Source organism: Petromyzon marinus, chromosome 5 (genome assembly GCF_048934315.1).
Source record: "Petromyzon marinus isolate PM22_M1 ecotype Great Lakes invasive population chromosome 5, UKy_Petmar_22M1.pri1.0, whole genome shotgun sequence".
Classification (NCBI taxonomy): Eukaryota; Metazoa; Chordata; class Hyperoartia; order Petromyzontiformes; family Petromyzontidae; genus Petromyzon; species Petromyzon marinus.
The window spans coordinates 16624841-16648093 of NC_133671.1; the positions used below are offsets into that span (position 1 = coordinate 16624841).

Consider the following 23253-nt stretch of genomic DNA (forward strand, 5'->3'; position numbering starts at 1 on the left):
TGTGGTTCCACGCATGTATTAATTTTAACACATTTCAATCAATTAATCAATCACTGCTCCATGCCTAACAGTCATGCCAGACCTCACCTGCAAATTACATTTCAAATTTAACTGAAGTTGTAGGCTTGGCACAACAGAAGGTACTTTGCAGATTTAAAAAACATGTTTAAGGTGCATTAGCATACTCTCACACAACAGACCATACAATCCTCTGGCTTAATATGTGAAATTAATGACTGAACTAAACAGCTTTTTCTCCATATTTGTCCCTTCAGCCCAGAAGTAAAGGACCAATACGATCTGAGTTTGAGCTCACTTGTTGGATCAGTGGTGCTGCTCACCTGCCAAATCCTCTGTTTCCCTTTTGCAATGGACGTGGAAGACGCAATGCTCACGGATGTTCTGACCACGCTGCGTGACACACAAATTCTAACCCGCCTGATGCAGGTACATCATTCACATCACATTTGGTCTTGCATATTTCAGTGACTTTTTTTAAGCTTCCATTGTTGCCATTGTTTTTGAGAAAAATATTATTTGTGTATATATTTTCTTACCTTACAATTGCGAATGTAGTAACAAAATAATCTTAGCCAAAATCGTGGGAATATATTCATTTGTAAGATGCGTTTATTTTTAAAGCACAGCATTTACAAACTGCAGCAGATGCTTGTTGATTTCATATTTGGAAGAGTTTCTTCAACTTAAATGTTTTACTATAATCACCGTAAGGCATTTCATGTAATCAAATCTTGAACATTGTAACCATTGCAGGTGTGCATGCACCAGCTGTCAGAGAAGCAATTGGAGGTTCCTCTAGGACTAGTGTCTCGACTTGTGCTCAGTAATGCTGAATTTTTGACAGAGTTTGTGAGGTTAATGAGTGAACAGGAGACTGCAAAATATTTGTCTCGCCTTCTGGCATCGCCTTCTTGCCCTCCTGCCACGCTTGTTGACGTCCTCTCAATATTCAGTCATGTTGCACGGTAAGGGCACACTTATTAGAAACCCACAAAGATGCCGACTTGAACACGTGTACATTTTTGTACATCACTAAACGACTTGTTTTAAATTGGGCAAAAACATATCCCTTTGCAGTAAGAATAACTTTTTTTTGACAGTATACACTGGCACAGAGCAAAAATGCTTTCTCTTTGATTACTATTTAAAATCATAACAAATACCAAACAGAAATCTCCTGGAGTATTTTTTTATCACAATTTTTGTAAATATTTTATTGATGGGTTTAGTTTGCGTAATTTTGTTTTTGAGTGAACGGATATGTGGTAGTAGATTCGAGACTAACTGTTGAAGTTACTAACAAATGTACATTTTCTGACGTGAGGTAATGCTTTTATGTTTTCATAAATGGTTTGGGAAATGTGAGGTATATTTAATATTTTTAGCCTACATGTAAACTTATACATACTTTATCCGTTTATAGGGAGGTAAAGTTACCACTTTTGAGTTACAGCATTTATTATGATTGCATAACAAAAAGTAGATCAAACATTGGTTTAAATAGTTGCATATCAGTGATGATTTTAAGTGGGTATTTAGAAGGATTCTGTAATCCTTTTCTGCAATGTTTTTTTAACAGAACAACACCAGAGTGTGTTGACCAGCTCCTTAAATTGTTTTCTGGAAATGAATTATCTACCGGTTCTTTGTCACAAATGGTAAGAAAACATAAGGCTTAACAAACTCAATATGAACTTAATGCAGTAAATTTACAGGAAATAAAACGATTTCAGCACTGTGTCGTAATATATATCTGTGATTGTTAAAAAAAATAACAACGTATTTTGCAATAATGTGCAGATGATAATATATCACTTTAAGGTAGAAACATATCAATGACACTTATATGCATGTGGTATTTAAGTAATTGTTGGTTCATTGCAGTTTTTGATATTTGATGAACATGACATTTGGTGGATTGTGCTGCCATATGTAATTGCATTTTTACACAGTCTGAGGATTATTTTTCAGAAGGGTACAGCCTGGGATATTAGGCTCTGTCTCTACACAGATGGGTCTTTGTATACCGTCTCTTACAGGCAACCCACCACTTATGCCCGCTGGTGTCTTACACACTCATACTCCGTGTAATCCACCAACTGCACGTCCTGAATCACAGATTTGTACCATAAATGTTTATTTTTTTTAGAATGCTATTGTCAAATATGCCTTGGCTTTGTGTAAATATAAATTCCCAGGTGTGAAGAATTATGTTCACTTTTCTGTGCATAACAATGGCACAATGAGAAATGTCTTAAAACCTCCCATCTCTGCCAACCCAGCAGTATAAATGGGTACACCGCAGATCCTCAATCTGCAGGTCACGTATGGTGGAGTAATGCATGGTTACTCCCAACTTCATCCAAGACGTTTGGCCAGCGGTGAAGCATAGGCCAAAGTGCTCTCTAAAGGGGAAGCTCCTGGAGGCATTTCCACCACCAGGGATGTGAACAAGCAATTACAATGCAGGGGCCTGAGCAAGCAATGTACCTTTCACTCTGTGCATAAATCATCATGCGGGGACTGTAAGAGGTTGTCACCGTATGGCTGTTTAGTCTGGTTTCAGCTTGCTGCTCCGCGTGCTGAGCCACGAAAGGAGCACAGTGCGTGCACAAGCGTGCGGCCTCGTTGGTAACCTGCTGCGCCACTCTGCGGCGCCGTGTGGGAGCCTGGCGGTGGGCGGCAGTGAGGTCCTGTCACAGCTCACGGCTTGTCTGGCGGACGGCGAGGATGGAGTGCGGCGCTCGGCCAGCCTGGCACTGGGGAATGCTGCTTACCATGGAGCAGGGCTGGATGCGTCAGCTCTGGCTCCAACTGTGCCCCACATCACCAGACTGCTGCAGGTGATTCGGCAAGACTTAAAAATATCATATCTTTGAGCCTTGTGATAGCACATTATATGTCATGTTACTATAAATCCCGTAGACAGCACACACAACTAACAATGTGTATTTGGCATAATTACCACCGAATCAGGACAGACAGAACGATTTAGCTTGCTGCCATTAAACAAAGAAAACTGAAGGGCTTTTGGGCATGTGAATAGAGCCAGCAAAACTATTCAAAACCCATCCCCTAAGGCATCATTGAGGGGACTATAAAAATATCACACCCGAGACTGACTTGGATTCAGCATACAGGAGACTGAATGGGCTTAAACCACGACGGAGGTTGAAGGCAAGATGGAGAGAGATCACCACCACAGTTGCTAATACAGTGTCCCAACAACCTTGTCGTTATTCTGTTCATGGGAAATCGATGGATGGATGGATGGATAGACAGACAGACATTATATATCATCGGGACATAATATAGCTAAGGCCTCTCTAACACTGCATCTTTTAACGTCTGTAAACGAAAGCAAAAGCTAACGTCCATGTCCACTGTGTGACGGTGCGAGGACCCCCTGGTGAGGATACGTTGCAATGCTGCAGCCGCGCTGGGGAATCTGGGAGCCGTGGAGGGACTGCGCGAACAGCTGGTGTCCTGCCGGGCGCCCCAGCAGTTGGTGGCGGTGGCCTGTGATGACGTCCACCTATCTGTGCGGGAGGCTGCTCTCGTTGCGTTGCGCAGCATGAGCAGAAGCCAGAAGCTCCGAGAGGTCTGTTTTCAAGAACCGTTATCAGGTTGTGGAAATTTTCCTTAGCCGGAGTTACTTATTCTTCTTTGCCGTTTCCAATGAGAATTACTGACTTATGTTTAAATATAGAAGAGGGTCCAATTGAGAAAACGTGTCTGGCCAGTTAAACCTTGAATAATATTGCGTGTACATAAATTACAGGCATGTAACCTCTGCGTTTCAGTTTTCATCATTGATGAGGGTGGTAAAGTAGTGTAAGTTTTTTTTATCTTGTTTAGAGTCTGAAATGTATCTCTTTACATAAATTGTATCTCTTTACCAACTCTTGCTGACCATTGTGGTGAAGTATAGTCAGACAACCCCCATGGCTAACACAGCATCTGGAGGCCTTCATCTAGCAGTGGGCTATAAATTATTATTCGGAATAGTATATTCAATAACCTGAAAATGCATCAAACGTATCCCATAGAACAGGTAAGAACTCTACTGTGCACAAATCCTGGATTAATAAATCAATTAAATGTGATAATAAAAAGCCATTAATTATCCTAAAGTTTACAGATTTGTGATGTGTAAAATTGCAAGTCACTTTAATATGGGCCATACTTAAATATGAATCGCCAAATGTTTGTGTGTTTTGATACTAAATGTAACTGCACGCCCATTTACTGTAGGTGCTGGTGAACATGAAAGCTCAAGACAAACTTTCTGCATCCATGGGCAGCATGCGGCCCATTACCAGGGCACCGGCTAGTGGCTTTGTCGCTGACCAAAGCAGTACACTCGCAGTATCGCATCACTGTGTCAAACTCATCCACGTACTGCAGGCCTGAAGGAGATTCTTAAGTAAGTGTTCATAACTTGAGATTATACCGGTGACATCACAATCTGTGACTTCCAAGGTTCTTCTAATTACATTAACTCGTGACAAAACATGCAACATTCACAAATGGAACGTCATCAATTCTTACGCACTTGATGCAGTACGTGCATTGGTATTCGTCGATGAATCAATGCACATTTCCATCCTAAATAGAAATGATGGTGGTGATGGTTGCAGTGATGATCGCATCCGATATTAGGAAGCCACTGGAGTGATGCATCTTTAAATCTAGATAGAAAACTAATTTCTTAAGAACTGATTTTTGTGTTTAGTTTGTCCTTCCCCTGCACCTCTGATTAGCACAGTTGGCTACGTGCAGTGTAAAATACATTCAACATAAGTTATGGTGGTTGTGATAATGGTAGTTTTGACTTAAAACTTTCGTGACTGCAGGAATTGATAATCTTGGTTGTTTCGGTAAAGTCACGTAGATATAAAATAAAATAAAAAGTACAATTATAAATTGAAAATAAATGCAAAAAACCCACGACGTTTCGATCGCAACACAAGCGGTCTTTATTTTCTATCTACGTGACTTAACCGAAAGAACCAAGAATATAATGGTAAAGGTGATAATGGTGGTGTTGGTATTTACAGTGGTAGCTGTGATGGCAATGGAATGTTGATAGTGGCAATGGGATGTCCACTTACCTATATGTACGGTTTGTATACATTGTCTTAGACATTGCCTTAAAGCAATGGTTGCCCATGCAAAATGGCTGTCAAAAATACCACAGAAAATGTGAGCTACTGCATTCGCACGGGTGTACAAGCACAGATCAAACAATACAACTCGCCACATTCTGCCCAACACCTCTGGTCAGCTTGCCTCGCGGACATGTCACATGTGAGGTGTCAACTCTGATTTGAGGTAGAAACGAGCCTCGGAGGAGCTGCGTAGTCTTCATCCTTCAGGGTTGAATACACACACACATATATGTCTCACATTTACTTAAAGCACTTAGACTGCTGAGCCTAAAGCAAACCATTTATATTCTCGGTTCTTTCGTGACTTTACCGAAAGAACCAAGAATACGAATCCCTGCAGTCATGAAAGCTTTAAATCAAAGCAAACCGTTTAGTTTTGTTGTGGAACTCGTAAATACATCAACATGCAGGATACACTTGCCCACCTCCTTACACATTTGAATGCTTTGTGTAGCATATACACATTATATTTACTGTATGTACAAGTACAAGCTCTATTCATAGAGTTTACGTAATTGCTTTATTACAATTAAAGACATAATGAGCTTCGTGTTGTCATTGACCTTCGATAATGCATACTCCTCCTTCTGCAATTGTGTGTGCAAACAGATTCAAGTAATTCAAGCAAGGCAATCGCACAAGCAGGATCTGTCTGTGCATTAAGCACCTTGTGAGTTATAATGTACAAGGAGCAATGATGCAACATAACATGTGTGTTAAATGGGGTAGTTGCCATCCAAACCCCGAAACCAAGTTAATTCACAGCTTGCACAGTGAGCGTGCTTCACAAAACTCTTTTTGGAAGGAACTCATGCTGAAGACGAGGACAATAAAGCCAATGTGATGGGGTAACTAAAAGACATTTTAACTTCCAGGACGGCCTTCAGATTGCTGACAATGATGTACTGATCTAGAAGGAAACCATTCCTTGGGAGACCCATTTTAGAAACTCAGCCAAATTCCTGTGGATGTAAGACTTTCCACAAAAAAGTTTTACCAGGCCCTTTTATATTGTATTGAAAAGTTGTTTTGTGCAGATGTTATGGTGGGCTAGGTGAACTGAATATTTCGTATTTACATAAATATGGTATTTCCCCAAGAATTGTCAGTTCCTACACAACCTTCTAAAATGAACATAGGATAGCGCTTTCCTTCCTCCTGGCCTGTGCCAACGTGCAGATAATTGTACGTCAAAAAGATACAGGCATCCTTCATCGCACACCTCCCCCCTTAACTGGGGTCCTTACAAACCCCATTTTTAATCACGCTGAGATTGACAACAAATAACTTGAGCTTTATCTTTAATACATTGCCATACAGGAAGACTAAGAAACGTGTTACAACAGTTGGCAAACCAACTTGAAATATGGAATCAACAAACCACTAACAATCAATTAACATATTCAATCACACAAGTGTCTGAGAAGTAAATCACCAATAGCACAGTACATAAGCATGGCACAAAAGCGGATAAAGAATGTCATTGTAACCAACCACAAATGTCGAGCGTTAAGATAACATGTGGCTGGTAAGATTGTGTTCACAAAGGAGAAGTATGACTATCTAGGTTCCAACGCTGATAGCATCATGTGCATGCCCTTTGGGGCGTAGCAGTCCCCACAAGCTGCCACCAGGCAATCCTATCCTGCGCTAGCCGCCACAGTGAATACTAGCCAAGGCCGTAGTGTCGAAGATCGGCCTCAATCGTGCGTGTCCATGTCGGCTATGGTCTGCCTCGTGGGCGCATTCAGTCCCATGGTGGGCCATCGCGCACAAGGCTCCGGCGTGATCTCTTGGGCAATGTGTTTGAAGAACCTAAGTCTTCTGGCTTTAACCGTTGCATGCCCTGGCGGACATCCTGTGTGAAGGCGGACCTCGGTATTGGTAATGTGTTCACTGAAGTGGATGCACCGTCGCAGGCACCACTGGTCGAAGGCATCCAGCTTCCTGCTCATTTGACAATGTCTCTGAGCATACAGTAGTACGGGGAGGATGTATACATTGTGTAGTCGAATCTTTGCCGCTGTTGTAATACTGGAGCGCCAGATGCGTCTGTGGAGCTATTTCATGCACTCGCATGCAATTGAGATTCGCCTTTTAATTTCTATCTCGCTGCTTCCAGTGTGTTGAATAGTGCAGCCGAGATAGGGGAACGATCTTACCAAATCAACATTTTTGCCTGCTATTGCCACTTCAAGCAAGTTGTGTGGCTGCTCATGAGTGGTCTGTATTTTTGTTACAGTCAGGTTGATTTCAAGGCCAAATGGGAGGGCTTTCACTATGCATGATCTCCAGGGCTAGGAGTAAAACTTTAAGCATTTCAGCTAGCAAGGCAACGTCATCTGTATAGTCCAGGTCAGTGAATGCCTCGTTGCCTACAGTTACTCCAAGCAGGCATTTGTGGACCATGCACTCCAGTATCCAATCCGGTGGGGCAAGGAACCAGGTGCAGCCTTGCCTTTCACCACTTTGGATACTGAACCACGTGGACAACTCTCCGTCTCCACGAACACAACTGATTGTGTTTGTGTAGAGCTTCAGATTCACAATCTGCGTTCATCCAATGTTTGTGAGAAACATTCAAAGAGCTTTGCGGTCGACAGATTCAAAAGCAGCCTTGAGATATACATAGGCTACCCAGAACGGACACCGAAACTCTACTTGTTTGTATGCGAGGTCAATGTGATGATGCAGTCTATGGTGGAACATCTGGGTGTCAAGCCACTCTGTTCCATGCAGCACACTTCCGAAAGTTTATTTTTGACTCTTGCTAGAAAAATTTAGGAAAATCACTTGAATTGCTGTTCAAATGCCAGGTCTGACAGTTTTTTTTTTATGTATCGGGGAGACTCGCAATTTCTTGCTCGGGGATCGTTTGAGTCTGATACTGATGGTTGCGATAACTGGGCAATGATGTGTCGAACTCCAAGCTCCAGTAAGCTCTGCAATTTTGCATAGCTTTCCATCTGGAATTAATGAATATATGGTCAATTTATTTCTGTGTAGCCGTCGTTTGAAAACCAGGTGAATCTGTGAATGTCACGGTGCTGGAACCAGGAGCCACAAATTCTAAGCCCATTTTCTGCGCAAAAATGTAGCCTTTCAGAATTGTCGTTGGGGGTGCCGCTGCCATGTAGGCCGATCACAGTTTGGGAGCCTTCTCTAAAGTGCTAGACTGCATTGAAATATCTGAGGTATATAATGAGGTCCGGTCGTTTTGTTAGGTTCCCAGACTGTTCCAGAGACTGGTAGGAGTGGAATTTGATGTCGGGTGCTTCGTTCATTGGTGCGTATGCCACGGCAATGGATAAATCGCCTAGGGTTATGCCTGTCATAGACAGGGTGCCATTCTAATAGGGCTGACTTGGCTGTCGGATCAAGGGCAATAGCCACCCCAGCAAGTAGAGGGGGAGCCATCAGAAGGCCCCGACTACAGGATGGTGGTTTCCTCCAGCGGTTTCAACAGCGCCACACCAACGTACCTCCTGGAGGCCCATGATACGGATTTTCGCCCTCTCAAGTTCTTTGACGTGTGTGTATTGCACCTGGTTGGCAGAGGGTTCTGATGTTCCAGGTGCCGATGCGAGATGGTTTGCGTAGTTTTAGGTTTTCGGTCCCTGTCCACCGTAGCACACTTGTCAAAGCTGGCCGGTGAAAAACCAGGCTGCGTGCTCCTTATTAACCCACGCGACGAGCGATGCGGTATGAACACGTACTTGGTAGTGTTACTCGTGGGGAATTCTTAGCAGTTATATTCCTCTGGTCTCTTGCCAGGAGGCCAGGGTAGGTAGCTGGGAGACTTGATGTGTTCTCTTGAGCCGGCTACCCAGCTGCTCCTTTAACATCAGAGCAGAGGAAGCTGTTGCTGAGCGTCACGACAAGTCCACACGCCGGTGGGCCCAGCACACTGCAGCTACGGGGACAGCATCTGCTCCCTGGCCAGTTATATCATCGGATGTTCGCATGTAAAGACTCGGTGATGATCAGGGGGGACTGCGAGAAGGTGCCTGTACACACATTTGGCAGCGGGAGACTCGTGAGGAGTATCACGTCCCCCCCCCCCCACCCCACTCTGTTGGAAAACATCTGAAAAAGTTAAGTGAATACATTGGCTGCTATTAAGATTATCCAGGTTCATTACTTGAGAATAAATTTAGAAAATTATTTTAAAACGGCTCAAACAAGTTAAGCGACAGAGAGGTAATGCGATGGCTTTAGAAACGGTCTCAGTTTTGTATCTAACGTGACGAGCTTGGGCGTGTGTATTTTTGGCTTAATTCTCTGCAGGTCGGCGTGAACTTCCAGGAGGAATTTAGGAGCCTATGTTCAATTAAGATGACGTGGGTGAACTGAATTGAATTCTTTTTCTTCCTGTCCTGTATTGGTATAATGTATGTGCATGGTTTTAAAGATACACTGGATTTAACCTGTAAAGCTTTACCAATATAGATATTGTAGAAACATTTATTTTGTTATACAGGAGGGCGTCCCAACCCCGACGTCTGCATGTCCCCCCCCCCCCCCCCCCCGTGGTCGTGTGAACTTTTCTCCAGGTCCTCCGGTTTTTCTCTCCACATTTAGACGTGCGTTTCGAGTATTTGGCTGCTATAAATTTCCACATAAGCCACTTCGTTGAGCTATCATTTGTGGCCAGCCGCCATCTGTGGGCCTTACCTATTTTAGCTCGTGGTTTTATCTACAAAGTGGCTTAACAGTGGACTCAAAGGCAATAACATACCTCTGCTACTCTGGCAATATGACTGTTTCCCTTTCCCATTATATAATTATGCAAATTGGTCCATAATTTCAGTTTACACCAGCTTGTTTCATCTTGGATGTTTGCTACTCTGTTTAAATCTCTTGCAACATGTCTGTTTAGGATGGAGTCGTAGACCATACTCTTTGGTTCTTTCGTACGTGACTTTACCGAAATAACCAAAGAGTATGGATCCCTGCAGTCACGAAAACTTCAAATCTAGATTGAGGCGTAGACCAGTGACCTCAGATCAGCACTCTAGAACTCCCTCTAGTGGAGGCCCGCCTGCCAGCAGTGACATAAGCAGGAATGCTAGGACTGCATCTTTACGTTTTTACCTTAGATCTTTTTTAAAAATGTTCACGTCAACTTCCTTCACCTGTGTTAAGATACAATACTATAACGTGTGATGTCTTAAGGGCTAATACTTTATATTTTCAAATTGATATGTTTTTACGTTGCAAGGCAGCATTAATGTGTGATATTTTAAAATATCCTAAGATCTGTAATTTCCATACACATCAACTGATGCAATGGTTAACAGTGCCAGACAGAGCAAATGAGGTGATCAGTTGAAACAAAATAAATTATCGCAACACCATATGTGCAAACATTCTACATACAGTATAGATTTTTTTCTCGTGAGGTTTGTGGAAAAAAAATAATATTGCCAATTTTTTGCATTTAAGAATTCCAATTTGAATGTTGTACATTACATGGCGATTTTAATAAATATTAAATACCAATGTGAATGGTCAACATTTTTTTGCCATTTTTATATTATTTGGTGAAAACTGAAAGCGTGTTTTCTGTGGAATTGCTTAAAACAGATTAAAGCATTTTTGTTTCTCCCTTCATCTGCAACGAATCAATACATCTGAGGAATACATGCCTATTCCACAAACACCTGTGGTCATTTTTATTCAATATATTTCGTGATTATATACCCCGGAGTTTGCAATGTATACCAGTGTGAACTCACGGGAAATTTCAATGGAGGCATTTTATGAAACCGGCCAACTGGTTTCTGCAACAAGTATTAAACATTTCTGCAAAAATATTGTCACCAAGATTAGACTAAACCTAAGACTCGTTGGAGTATGGGAATGCCTTCACTTTAAAGATCGCGAAGTACTAATTCAGACATTTAAATAGTACATTTCATATATTACGTGGCACTTGCTATGAAACAAACATACTACACAAAGTAGGTACCCCGCTCCATCCTATCGTCTCCACCATTAACTCACCCACCTACAAACTGGACCTATTTCTGTCTGAGACCTTGCAAGTCCACCTCAGCTGTACTTAGCTCACTTGTATTCTTAGCTCTTTCGGTAAAGTCAACGTGACTACCGAAAGAGCTAAGAATATGAATTACTCCAGTCACGAAAGCTTTAAATCAAAATTCAGCTCACTTGGTTTCTGAAGGACATCTCACTGTCTCCAGATTATTTGCTTGTCAGTTTCGATGTCGTCTCTGTTCACCAATGTACTTGTATCTGACACCATTGCAATCATTGAAGACTTGGTCCAACAAGGACTGAATCCAGATGTACCAACTTTGGTAAGGCACTGCCTTACCAACACATACTTCACCTGGAATGGTACATTCAACAAACAAAATGAGGGTACCCCAATGGGTTCTCCCTTATCGCCAGTGGAAGCGAATGTTTTTATGGAGAAATTTGAGACAGATGCCATCCAGACATCCACCCTACGTCCTTCATTGTGGAAGAGATACGTAGATGACACGTTCGTCATCTGGCCACATGGCCTGCCAGCACTGAACCAATTTCTCAACCACATCAATTCCATACACCCGTCTATCAAATTCACCATGGAAGTGAAAAAGGATGGCAAGCTACCATTCCTGGATGTTTTGATCGAGAAGAGACCTGATGGCTCGTTGGGACATTCGGTCTACAGGAAAGCCACCCACACGGATGCCTATCTAAAGCATGACTCCCACCACCATCCAGCCCAGAATAATTCCCTCGTCAAAACACTACACCATAGGACCCGTTGCATCTCCGACCAGCACCACCTAGCCAGTGAGTTGGAGCACGTACACCAAGCCCTCAGGATGAACAGATACTCTAACCGTACAATCCGCAGATCTGAAACACGATAGGACCAATCCCTCTGCCGTTGCCGATCATGTTTCAACACTGTAGGCTCACAGCGAAATTGATTTTTCCAAGACGGAGGTACTCTGCAAACCTACCGGCTACCTTCCGAGATTTGTTTATGAAGCCATCCAGATATATGAACACAGACACAACTTCAACCGAGGATGCGTACAAACTGAGCAATCATTGGAAGGACGTTATTAACCAGGTAAAGTCTTATCTGTGATGTTTCCATCCTACCTGCCTATGTCAGCTGTTATTTCCGACTCTGCGTCTCTCTCTATGCCTCTCTCATAGATCTCTCATGCTCACATGTCCTTTGCATTGCACTCATGCCTTTGGATTGCACTCTCATACATTCCCTTTGGATTTCACCCATTGGGTTGCACTCATGCCTTTGGATTGCACCAATCTTCGATTTTACATTAACATCATGCTAATCTCTCACATTAACATAGCCACTTCCGTGCCCTCGTCGAGGAGGCCGCTCTCCGATCTTACAGCTACATACTAATTTCTCACATTAACATCACCAGCCCCGGCCACTTCTTTATGACCCTTGGGCTACACCCATTTCAAACCTTTTAAAACACTCTGCCTCAGCAGCAGGCCATGCTTTCCCACCTGATGACAGACGCTTGTGTTGCGCCCGAATCGTGATTTATTTTATTTTATAATTACGTGACTTTACCGAAAAAAACAAAGAGTATACTATGCAGTGCTTCTACCACCTCTATCACCAAACTTCACAGTGCGAGACAAAACCTAAAATGTAAATGTAATGTTACTTCTACTGCAAGGGTTTTGAAAATGTAATTTTAATCAATAAGAGAATGTGATACAATTGTTACTTAAATTATAAGCCAATTAAAAACATTTGTCAAGTTGCCTGTAAAGGAGTTTTTTTTTTTATCTGGGCACTTTATTTCTTCTAAATACGTACCGATATGGGGCGTTAAATTAAAAGGACAAGGAAACGAATACATGTTCAAGAATGTAAGGACGCGTATAATGTACATCAGCAGAAAAGTGAAGTGAAGCAGGATGGATAAATCGAATCTCAAGGATGGAATGTTAAGTGCAGGAGGAAAGGACACCTGTTCTGAAGGTGGCCAGTGGCGTCCGAGAAACACGTGGGTGGTCCTCGTTATTCGCGATGGGCATGTTCCCGAGATGTTCGTAATGAGCACATTTCGCAGGCGATATTGGCCTTTTGAATTACCTTCATAAATGCATTGTAACAAACATCTCATCACTTTCTCTCTCGATGCAGTCGTGTAGAGTTCCTGATGTGATAGCCAAAATCGCGGATAGCAAGTTCGTGAAAAACGATGTAACGCTGTACAGTACTGTAATTAATAAAAAAAAAACTGGGTTCATGCAAAATTAATGTGTACATTGCATTTACCTGCCTACCGCATTCAATTAATGTGGTTGTGCACACTATGAGGGAGCGGACTATTCAAAACTTTAGTGTGTACACTTTTATCATTGGTCACATCCCTTATGTACATTTGAAGTGCAAATTAATTTATATTCATTGAAGTACAACAGTGATAGCAGAATGGCCATATGAAAGATAATGTTTGCATGCAATATCTAATCTTTCTATAAACCGCAGTGGGATCTAATTCCCAACATTCCCCCATTTTTGCTCTATATGTAAATGGACGCCATACACGCCGCCACATTCACAATCAATCACAACTCAATGATGAAATTAGGCAAGAAACAATATATCGCGTAGTCATTTGCAATCCACTGCTTGATGATGTATGCCTTCCCACACCACGAGTGTGTTGTTTTTTTTCTCCCCACCATACTTTTCACCATGCTCGTCAACGTACCAGTTCAGATGTAACTCGCCATTGACGTTAGCCGTGGCTGGTAATTGAACTTGGGTATCTGGCCGGGTTCACATCGCATTGTGCTAACCCACTGTGCCACTGGTCCACCCAAAGGAGACAACAATGAACGATTCAACTAATGTGGCTTGGTCACCAAATTATAATGACATTCATTAAACAAATGTGTTGTACAAAATACTGTATACAGCATTGAAATTTTACATTTCAGACGTTTGTAATGAACCTTTTACGATACTTGATTCAATGACCATCAAAAAATGTAAGTAAATGTATAAGTGCGTGGTTATTATTGATCCGCATTTTCCCATGCACCATACATGAAAGAACGCATCGCTATGGAAGTTAAATCCAAAGCCTTGCCTTGTCAAGAAAGAAGAGTGGCAGAGTGCCACGGAGACATTTTCAGGTTTACAAGGCATGACTAGCAGCAGTCGTGCAACGACGAACACCAAGCCACTTTCAGCACTGCTAACAATGCCAGAGCACCTCTCCCAGCGTCAGTGGGACGGCGGCACCGAACAATCCACCCAGTATGTGCACTATTGGCTAAACAGTCAACATTTGCTGGGTTTTATCAACGTGACAAAAGGGGTAAATGCTTGCACAGGACCAGACACAATAAGCAATCAATAAGCCATTTGGCTACCAGGACGTACGTTGTTGTTGGTTCTTAGTCCATCAAATGAACCCAGAATCTGTGGGAACTGGAGTGCTTTTGAGCTTTGTGATTCTACCACCACGTTATATAATTGTGTATATATATACACAGACATGAGGAATACATGGTAAAAAAATATATGCAGGTTAAATGGCACAATTTAATTGGTTCAGAAAATTGGGTTTGGGCAGCAAATGTCGCAAGATGTGATGACCAATGGCAAATAATAATAAAGGAGTGGCAGCCGAGGAGTGAAACACATCCAAGAGGGCGTCTACTGCAGATATAGACCAATAAAACCAGTTCATGTGCAGATGCCAAGTGAATCATTACATCACTGGACTATAGCGGTGGCTTTGGGAGTCCTTTATCTAGCAGTGGATATATCATGGCTAATGATATATACTATTAGACATATTTAAGCTGTTTAACACGTAGGGTTTCACAACCAATGTCATCTGTAAGAGGTTTTTGTGTTAGATCGCGTAAATGTGTTTTGCGCGTGGTCACCACATCTACGCCTCTAGTTAAGGAACGAAACAGTAAGACTTCTCCACAAATCTGGCTGTCGCCTGATGAAGCTAGTTGTAATTATTGGCGAAACGTCGTACTCAGATTGTAAATGTTGTGGCTTAGATCTCCAACACACCGGTGTGCTGTACTAGTGACGAATTGGCCACGTTCTGTTTACGTGACAACCCTTACTAGTTGGCTGTCGGGTGGTGGCGGGTTTCAACACATTTATATATTTACACGATCTAACCCAAAAACCTCTACTATGGATATTCAAACAGACTTAAATGTGCACATTGAAACACTCAGTTTAAAATATGCGCGACTCAAAATGGAACCCAACTTTAATTATAAGATTTTAAAAATGCATGCAAAAACATTTGGGAATATGAACGGCTTATTAATCTTTGCTATTTTAAATCTTAAACTGCATATTCTCTGCTTCTTTCGGTAAAGTCACGTAGATATATTATTTGGATGGATTCCTGCAGTCACGAAAGCTTCAAATCAAGACTTAAACTGCATGTCCATAACGTTCCAAGATAAACCATGCATATTTAAGATGACAGTATCATCCTCAATGACAAAAAGGAAAGATGCAGCCCTGAAAATTCTGTTCAAAATAGCTGACAGAACCTCCAAAAGTAGGGATTAAAAAACGCTACTACCGTTAAATGATTTTTTGGCCGACGATTCCACGCTATCCAGCCCGCTTGGAAGTAGGATGTCTCGCACTTTACCCCATCACACAGGAGCTGCCAATCGACTCTGCTGCACCCATTGACACTGCTGGGTGGACATGCTTTAAGAAACCTTCTCAGTTTCAACTGCGACGCCAGGAGATTGAACCAGTGACATCTGGATTCCAAGTGCAGCGTGCTAACTATAAGACAACAGCGGGATCATCGGACCTCCTTTGCCAGTACCAAAATATGATCATAGGTTTTTCCCCTTTTGCTTGTGGTCAGAATGAAAACAAAAAAACACTGAAAATATGCATTGTCCTTTAAACTAATTGGTCCACACCAGAGACAGCTTTCTTTTGTGAGCGTCGCCTCAAACGGCGTCTAACACCGTTCGTCTCTGGTGTGGACCAGTCAGTTTCAAAGACAATGCACATTATCAGAGTATGATTTTTGTTTGCATTCTGACCACAAGCATTTTGGTTAATGCAGGCATGATTCCTTGCAAAAGGTTTCAGTTTGGTGTTTTAACATCTTAACACAACTGTTTTGTTGCCAGAAAAAAACCTATAAACAGCGGCATCCTTTTATCCCGAGTGATCCTCAAAATAAAATCCCAATTTTCTGTTGTCATTCCAAAAGGCAAAAGTTGACTTCATTTGACATTATCAAAGGCAATTGCTATACAAGTCCCATTTTCAATGTAGAAATGTCAAAAGGCATGCTTTACATTTACTTATACATTGCTTCCCGATTTTAAAACGTTATATTCTGTAAATTGCTATGTATTTGCATTTGAATTTATTAGTTCGAATATTTTGCAAACATTTCAAACTACGCACGCTGGGCGGAGCATGACCAGCCAGCAAATTCTTTTTTTCTAAATTTGGTAGACATAACCATAGATGGACTTTTTTTACGTAACTACCACTCGTATGACAAATTTATAACAAAGCACGCCTCCAAGTGCCTAAACAAATTCTAGCAGAAACCGTTTTGAAAATGCATCGCTTTGTTCATCATTGGACGTATTCAATTTGTTTTCTAAAATTACTTTCTGGAAAATAAGTATTTTATTCTCTGGCGTCAGCACCCGTGTGGTTGATGAGATTCTCTTAACGCAATTCCTCACAGCACAAGCTTTAGTCTGCACGCGAGCCAAATGCGTTTAATGAATTACACTAGTGTTGTTCCTTGAGCAACCGTTGACACGCTCGATGTAGGATTTAATATTTGAACTTAACACCGTAGACTCGCTTAAACCAGAATGCTGTACCTGCAACTGAAAAATGGTTCGAGAAAACCTGGGAGCTTGGTTTGCTCAAGGGTTTTAAACGTTTGATTTTATTGTTTAATAGCAACTACCACGATTGAAGGTTACAATCGATTCATGCGAGTGTTTAAAAGTGTCCGATGAATATTAATTCAGGCAATGTAATTCAAATCATTTTTTAATCTAAACTGTGATGCCACCTCTAATCCAATTGACAGTCCGTGGTGGGTGCTCGAGCGACGGTTAATACAGGCGTAACATTAATTGAACAATTTTTATATATTGCGTTCGGTATTTACACAAAGTTGGTCATTTTACAGCCTCCTGACTAAAGGTGAAATTATTCAAAACACTCCACCCCCCACTGCACCTACCTATAGTGCAGATTACTCGTTTGGCCATTCCAAGTTCTCACGCATCCTCGGGATGAAATCAGCCAGCCTCCCAAGGGCGTGTCTACAGGAAGGTGGATGCTGCCAGATCCCATACAAACCGTGCGCGGTGGGGGGGGGTACAGGAAATCCACGGACTCCAGTCCCGAACTTGATGCATCTCGGTTTAAAGCAGGGGACGAAAGTGGGTTCGCCGCACCACAAAGGAAGTATTTGTATATGGGTGGGGTAAAATAACTTACAAAACATAAAACCTGGGGGCGTGGGGGGTAAGGTCGGGGTACTCCAAAATGTATTAACGGGACACCCTCAATATAACAGCTTCGCGGTTCAATCACTATCTCAATCCAACATTTAATCGCAAAACCACAATCAAGGGCAATGTGTTGCACACCTCTTGAGAACAAGGCAATACGTACGGTGCTTATATCCGCAACTCAAAATAATCGTGAGTGGTGAATATTATCCATAAGTGGTTTTTGGGTTAGATCGCGTAAATATAAGTTTTTGAACCCGCTACACCGCGATCTAACCCAAAAACCTCGACGGATATTGGTCGCGAAAGCCTACGTGTGAAAGTGGTAAATATTACAAAATAATTATCAGACAATGCCTCTCCACGTGATCATTGAGTTGTATAATTTTGCATCGAACTGGGACCCATATGTAAACGGCCAGTTCTCCAGTATTAATTCTCCAAATGACTGCCTTAAGAAATGTATGATTTCACGTACATTTATTTGTGCAATTGGACAAAATCGTGCGTTACTTTACATTGGGAATATCTTTACGAGAATGAGACCATGTTTTGTGTGCTTGTATCTATGAATGCGTGCTAGCGGGGTGGGATATTTGTATGCAATTGTGCATGCGTCTGTCCTTGCGAGAGTGCGCGTGTGAGCGTGTGTGGGCCCTGAGTAATGACAGACTTAAGGCTGGTCCCAATCACACCCCCCCCCCCCCACCAAAGTTCTCTCCTAACTTAGGCAGTTTGTGTTTTTGCTCCCCTCGGTAAATCAGTTAGGTCAAGTGTTAGCTTACACAATTTTGTCAATTGAATCATTTGGCGGGACCCTGGGGTCCCGCAAAAATCGGGTCAATTATTATTGTTCAGTCCGCCCAGTCGTGATCCCGACGGCAACGCGCCGCCCGCCCAGACTCGCGCCAACAAGCGCCAGCAGCAGCAGCAGCAGGCGGCGATCGACACGATGGGCGCCACCCCACCGGCCAAACGCGAGCCCCGGGGGGCGTCCGTTGCAGTTGCGCGCGGCGACAACGCCCTCCGGTCAGCCATCGATCCTCAGCTTCTTTGCCAAGGCGAGCCCCCCCCCTTCAGGCATGGAATTGAACGTGTTTATATAATTTTTCAACTTTTTACGAAACTTAGTACCCCGAGTAGCTCTCGACGAGGCCAATCGATTGACCACTAGTTTTGTTGTCGGTAAGGCAACAAGACTCGTGTCGCTACGCGTTTTCCCACCCCGGGGCAGTGATGGGACCCCGGGGTCCCGCCAATTGCTTAAATTGCACAAGTCGTTTTCTACTAAAACCACAGGGTTATATGGTGCTACCGTCAGTCGGATGTAACACCCTTTTCTGCACATGCCTCTTGGTAACCTTGCCAGAGGATGTAGCAGTAATGAATAGAAAAAGGTCTATTCTACTTTGAGCAAAGGAATTTTGATTAAGTCTTGCCACTATGTTGGTTTGCTGCACTAAATTTGTTGGTACATCAGTATTTTCACTTCATTGCTTCACAATGCCAAGTATGTGCTTCATCGGTCCTGCTCTTTTTTTTTACTCACCGTCATGTGATTGTTTATTTCTGAGTTTTTCAATAAAGGAGAATACAATCTTCAAAATAAAAGGCAAACATGCCAGTGCCGAGTTTCAATAAATGCACACCATTGTGGCCACCTTCTTACAGTGGAAAGTTGCCAAACGAAACTTGACAAAGTCGTCAGAGACCTTTCACTACAAAATATCTAAGTAATGTAGTAAACCGAACATTATCAAGAAGAGTAATTGGACGTAATGTCCGCTTTTAAGTACTCCAAATCGTGACCTCTAAATAGCAACGGTATACTTAATCGTGTAGTGCAGGGGGGAATTATTCCACGCATAAGTCAAGAAATGAAATGTGTAACATGCTGACATCCGTTGAACAATCAGCAGAGCTATCGTCGTCTTTTTTTTGCAACCTCCACCTGTTCCCCTCGCTAGCCTGAAACACAAATAATAATAATAAACAAACAATTGGTTAACCGCAACCTCTGCCACCAGGGGTACGTGTGATTTTGTGTTTAATTATCTGCAAACAGCAGCTAATGCTTGAAGGAATAATGCTAACACTGTATTTGTATTATTACACCTGGCACCATCACCGACTTACACAGGTACAATATTCCTTTTATAACAGTAAAATATCAATTCACACTTAATGGAAGAACGTTAAATGAAGAGAAAACATTTTGATACTCATTACTTGAGAGGAAATAAGCACTCATTAAAAGTAGAAGAAACCCAGCAATTAATGCATTACCTTGTGCAGTTTGTGAAGCTAAAGTGTTGTTCTTTACCATGACAACACAACTCCACAACTTCAAAATACAAATACTTTTCCCTGCTTAATCAGCTACTAGAAATTATAATCGTTTATTATTCACTGTATATTACTATTGTACTGACAACTTTTAAACACGAATACAGGGTGTCCATGAAGTTCCTATCTATTTTCGATGGTATAGCTTTCATTTCAGCACCTTATGAATATGAATGAACAAGAACGCGTAATAGGAGTAAAACTTTTCCGGAGTAGCTTAATGAACGCTTTCCAAATTTCTGGATTGGACGCAGCGGCAACTGGCCGTGGACAGCTCCATCTCCGGATTTAACCCCCTTCGGATTGCGTTGCACGGAACTTTATCAAGTCAGAGGCGTATCAAACAGATCGGCAAGATCTGATAAGGGTGGCACAGTTACAAAAATAACTCGACAGATGCTCAAATTGTACTCCGCAATGCAGCTGACAAATGAGCTGTGCTGGGATATTGACGGTACGCATGTAGAATACAATGCTTAAGTGTTATTAATACATATACCTCTGATCATATTATTGCATCATTTACCCGAAATGGCTTTGATTTCAATAAAATATGGACTTAATGACACCCAGTAAAGCAATTAAAATGTCCACTATACAAGACATGAATCTGCAAAAATGCATACCCCTCCAGCAAAGGGAAATGCAAACTGCCAATCAGGTGCAATAACACATAAGTGGTCATACTAAAGCCATGACAGTTTCAACATCAAAATAAAATTGGCTTACCTTCGATAGAAAAGTCTGATAAATCAAAGTTCAAATCACTGTCTTTTAAAGTCTCAAATGCCTCGGCATGTTTAGACTCTGCAGTCCGATTCTTTTCAGGGTCAATCTTTGTACATTCTCCAATTGAAAATGCCTCTTTACTCACACGATCTTCAAGTTTACTCTCGTCTGTCTCCTGTAAAAAAAAATAAGTATTCTTGTAACAGTCGATTTCTCAAATATTGTATAAAGTTATAAAACGGTGCTTAGGATAATACCATAACTATTATGGTATTTATTTCTAAAAAAAAAAAAGCATTAGATTCAGACAGTTCTGAATGAGGATGTTTGGTCAGGTACCTTTAAAAAGGAGCATTATATACAGATATACAGCACTGTTGACAAAAGAAACGTCGTGAGAATTTTATTGTTTTATTTTATTATTTTATTCTCATTCTACGTGACTTTACCGAAAGAACCAAAGAGGATGTTGACAAAGGAGTTCTCCTGCTGTGTTGGTGTCACCTGATGACGATTGCTCGTGTTGCGATCGAAACGTCGTGATCTATTATCTTTCTACCTACGTGACTTTACCGAAATAACCACAGAGTATAAGATTAACTTGTTTACTGGAATATAATGCTATTACAGAGGAATATTTAATTATAAATTAGTCTGCAGATAACCTTTAAACATGGTATATATGCCAATAACTATCAGCATAAAAATGACAATTCAACACCTTTATGCTTACAAAAATATTATATTATCGGGGAGTTAAGACAAGAAGACACGAGCTGAAGTTATTTACAGGAACAAAATATATACCATAAGCAACAGGGAATGATCCCCTGCATAGCATGATAGACTGCTGGGGCAAAATACCTTTGGCTAGGACCTATTAAGACTGGTACAGTGCGAGAGAGGATGGTGTGGTCAGCACTCCACCCAAACGTCTTTGTTTCCAAGTACTTGTATTCAGGGAGATTACATGGAATGGATGCACCTTGGATGCTGTACGCGAATGATTTAAGTTTTCAATTTTCATATTAGACTGATAATAAATTGAGAACCTATCACAGTGCTTTCATTAAGAACATGTTCTTCAAGACAGCAATCAAACCTGAGCAATTGAATTACTTCTGGATTAATTTACCCTTCGAATGGAACCCATTTTAAAATCGTACAATAATGGAGCAAGTGTGAGTTTGTCCGTTACTCTGTCCGGATTTTTTTAAAGCACATTTTTTGAAGCGCAAACATGTGAAACATTAATTCAATAAAATGTTGATTACGTATTTTTTTATGTCAGAAAAAAAGTTATTTCAAAATTTGAAAAAAAAATACAGGTGGGCTGCAGTTCATTTCACGACACACATTTACATTTATATGATTTTATGCATAGATTTAGGACATAAAAACGTAATTTACAAATGCATATTCTGGTATGACTCCAAACACATTTGAAAAGTGATGCGTCTCCTGTGTAATGTCGTTGAAAGTCAGTGAGTTTTGTTTTAACTCTCAAAAGGTTCAGGTCACTTTAGCAGAGGAAGGAAGACGACAAAGGTCATTGCCAACTGGGCTGAGACAACCGTCTACAGCTGAATACCGTTTTAATCATGAGCAGCTCTCAACATATCAATCCAGGATCTCAATGTCAGCTGAAAATTTGGACGTTGGAGCCACTCGGCCACAAAATCTCACTTTAATTTCATAAATTAAAATTGACAATATTCCCCACTACCTACTTTAATAAATGTAATTACATATTAAATTAGGTACTCGTGCTGAAGATATTTACTGAGACTAACTTGATTTGAAGCTTTCGTGACTGCTGACGAAGCAGTTCTCCTGCTGTGTTGGTGTCACCTGATGACGATTGCTTGTGTTGCGATCGAAACGTCGTGATCTATTATCTTTCTACCTACGTGACTTTACCACCGAAATAACCACAAAGAGTATGAGATTAACTTGTTTACTGGAATATAATACTATTAGAGGAATATTTCATTATAAATTAGTCTGCAGATAACCTTTAAACATGGCATATATGCACAATAACTACCAGCATAAAAAATACAATTCAACACCTTTTTAAATTATTTTATTGTTTCCCTTCTACGTGACTTTACCGAAAGAACCAATAATATGAATCCCTGCAGTCACGAAAGCTTTAAATAAAAATTGAAACAACTTTATGCTTACAAAAATATTATATTATCGGGGAGATAGACAAGAAGACACCAGCTGAAGTTATTTACAGGAACAAAATATATTCTTGGTTCTTTCGGTAAAGTCACGAAGATAGAAAATAAAATTTAAATATTAATAAAAAATAAACCAAAAATAAAAAAGAATGTTTTTTTCTTCTTTTTTCTCCGCCTGATGAAGACCGCTTGTTTTGCAATCGAAACGTCCTGGGTTTTTTGCTTGTATTTTCATTTTATTTTCAATTGAATTTTTCCTTTTTAAT

The 23253-nt window shown here is 41.2% G+C and overlaps 2 protein-coding genes across 6 annotated transcripts in view; one reads left to right on the plus strand and one right to left on the minus strand.

The window, feature by feature from the left end:
* STK36 (serine/threonine kinase 36) overlaps positions 1 to 10700 on the plus strand; it is a 36165-nt gene extending 25465 nt beyond the window's left edge. For all 5 annotated transcript variants that reach the window (XM_032947160.2, XM_032947162.2, XM_032947163.2 and 2 more), the window contains exons 25-31: positions 276 to 447; positions 775 to 986; positions 1601 to 1679; positions 2577 to 2864; positions 3422 to 3622; positions 4276 to 4447; positions 5802 to 10700. In XM_032947160.2, the coding sequence (XP_032803051.1) occupies positions 276 to 447; positions 775 to 986; positions 1601 to 1679; positions 2577 to 2864; positions 3422 to 3622; positions 4276 to 4434 (1111 nt within the window). In that variant the 3' untranslated portion in view covers positions 4435 to 4447; positions 5802 to 10700. The remainder of the gene's footprint in view (positions 1 to 275; positions 448 to 774; positions 987 to 1600; positions 1680 to 2576; positions 2865 to 3421; positions 3623 to 4275; positions 4448 to 5801) is intronic.
* A 7101-nt stretch (positions 10701 to 17801) lies between these two features.
* Positions 17802 to 23253, minus strand: part of ERCC6L (ERCC excision repair 6 like, spindle assembly checkpoint helicase) — a 28779-nt gene continuing 23327 nt past the window's right edge. Inside the window, exons 32-33 of the mRNA XM_032947166.2 lie at positions 20799 to 20973; positions 17802 to 19691 (exon numbers count right to left, since the gene is read on the minus strand). Coding sequence (XP_032803057.2) covers positions 19687 to 19691; positions 20799 to 20973 — 180 coding nt within the window. The 3' untranslated portion in view covers positions 17802 to 19686. The remainder of the gene's footprint in view (positions 19692 to 20798; positions 20974 to 23253) is intronic.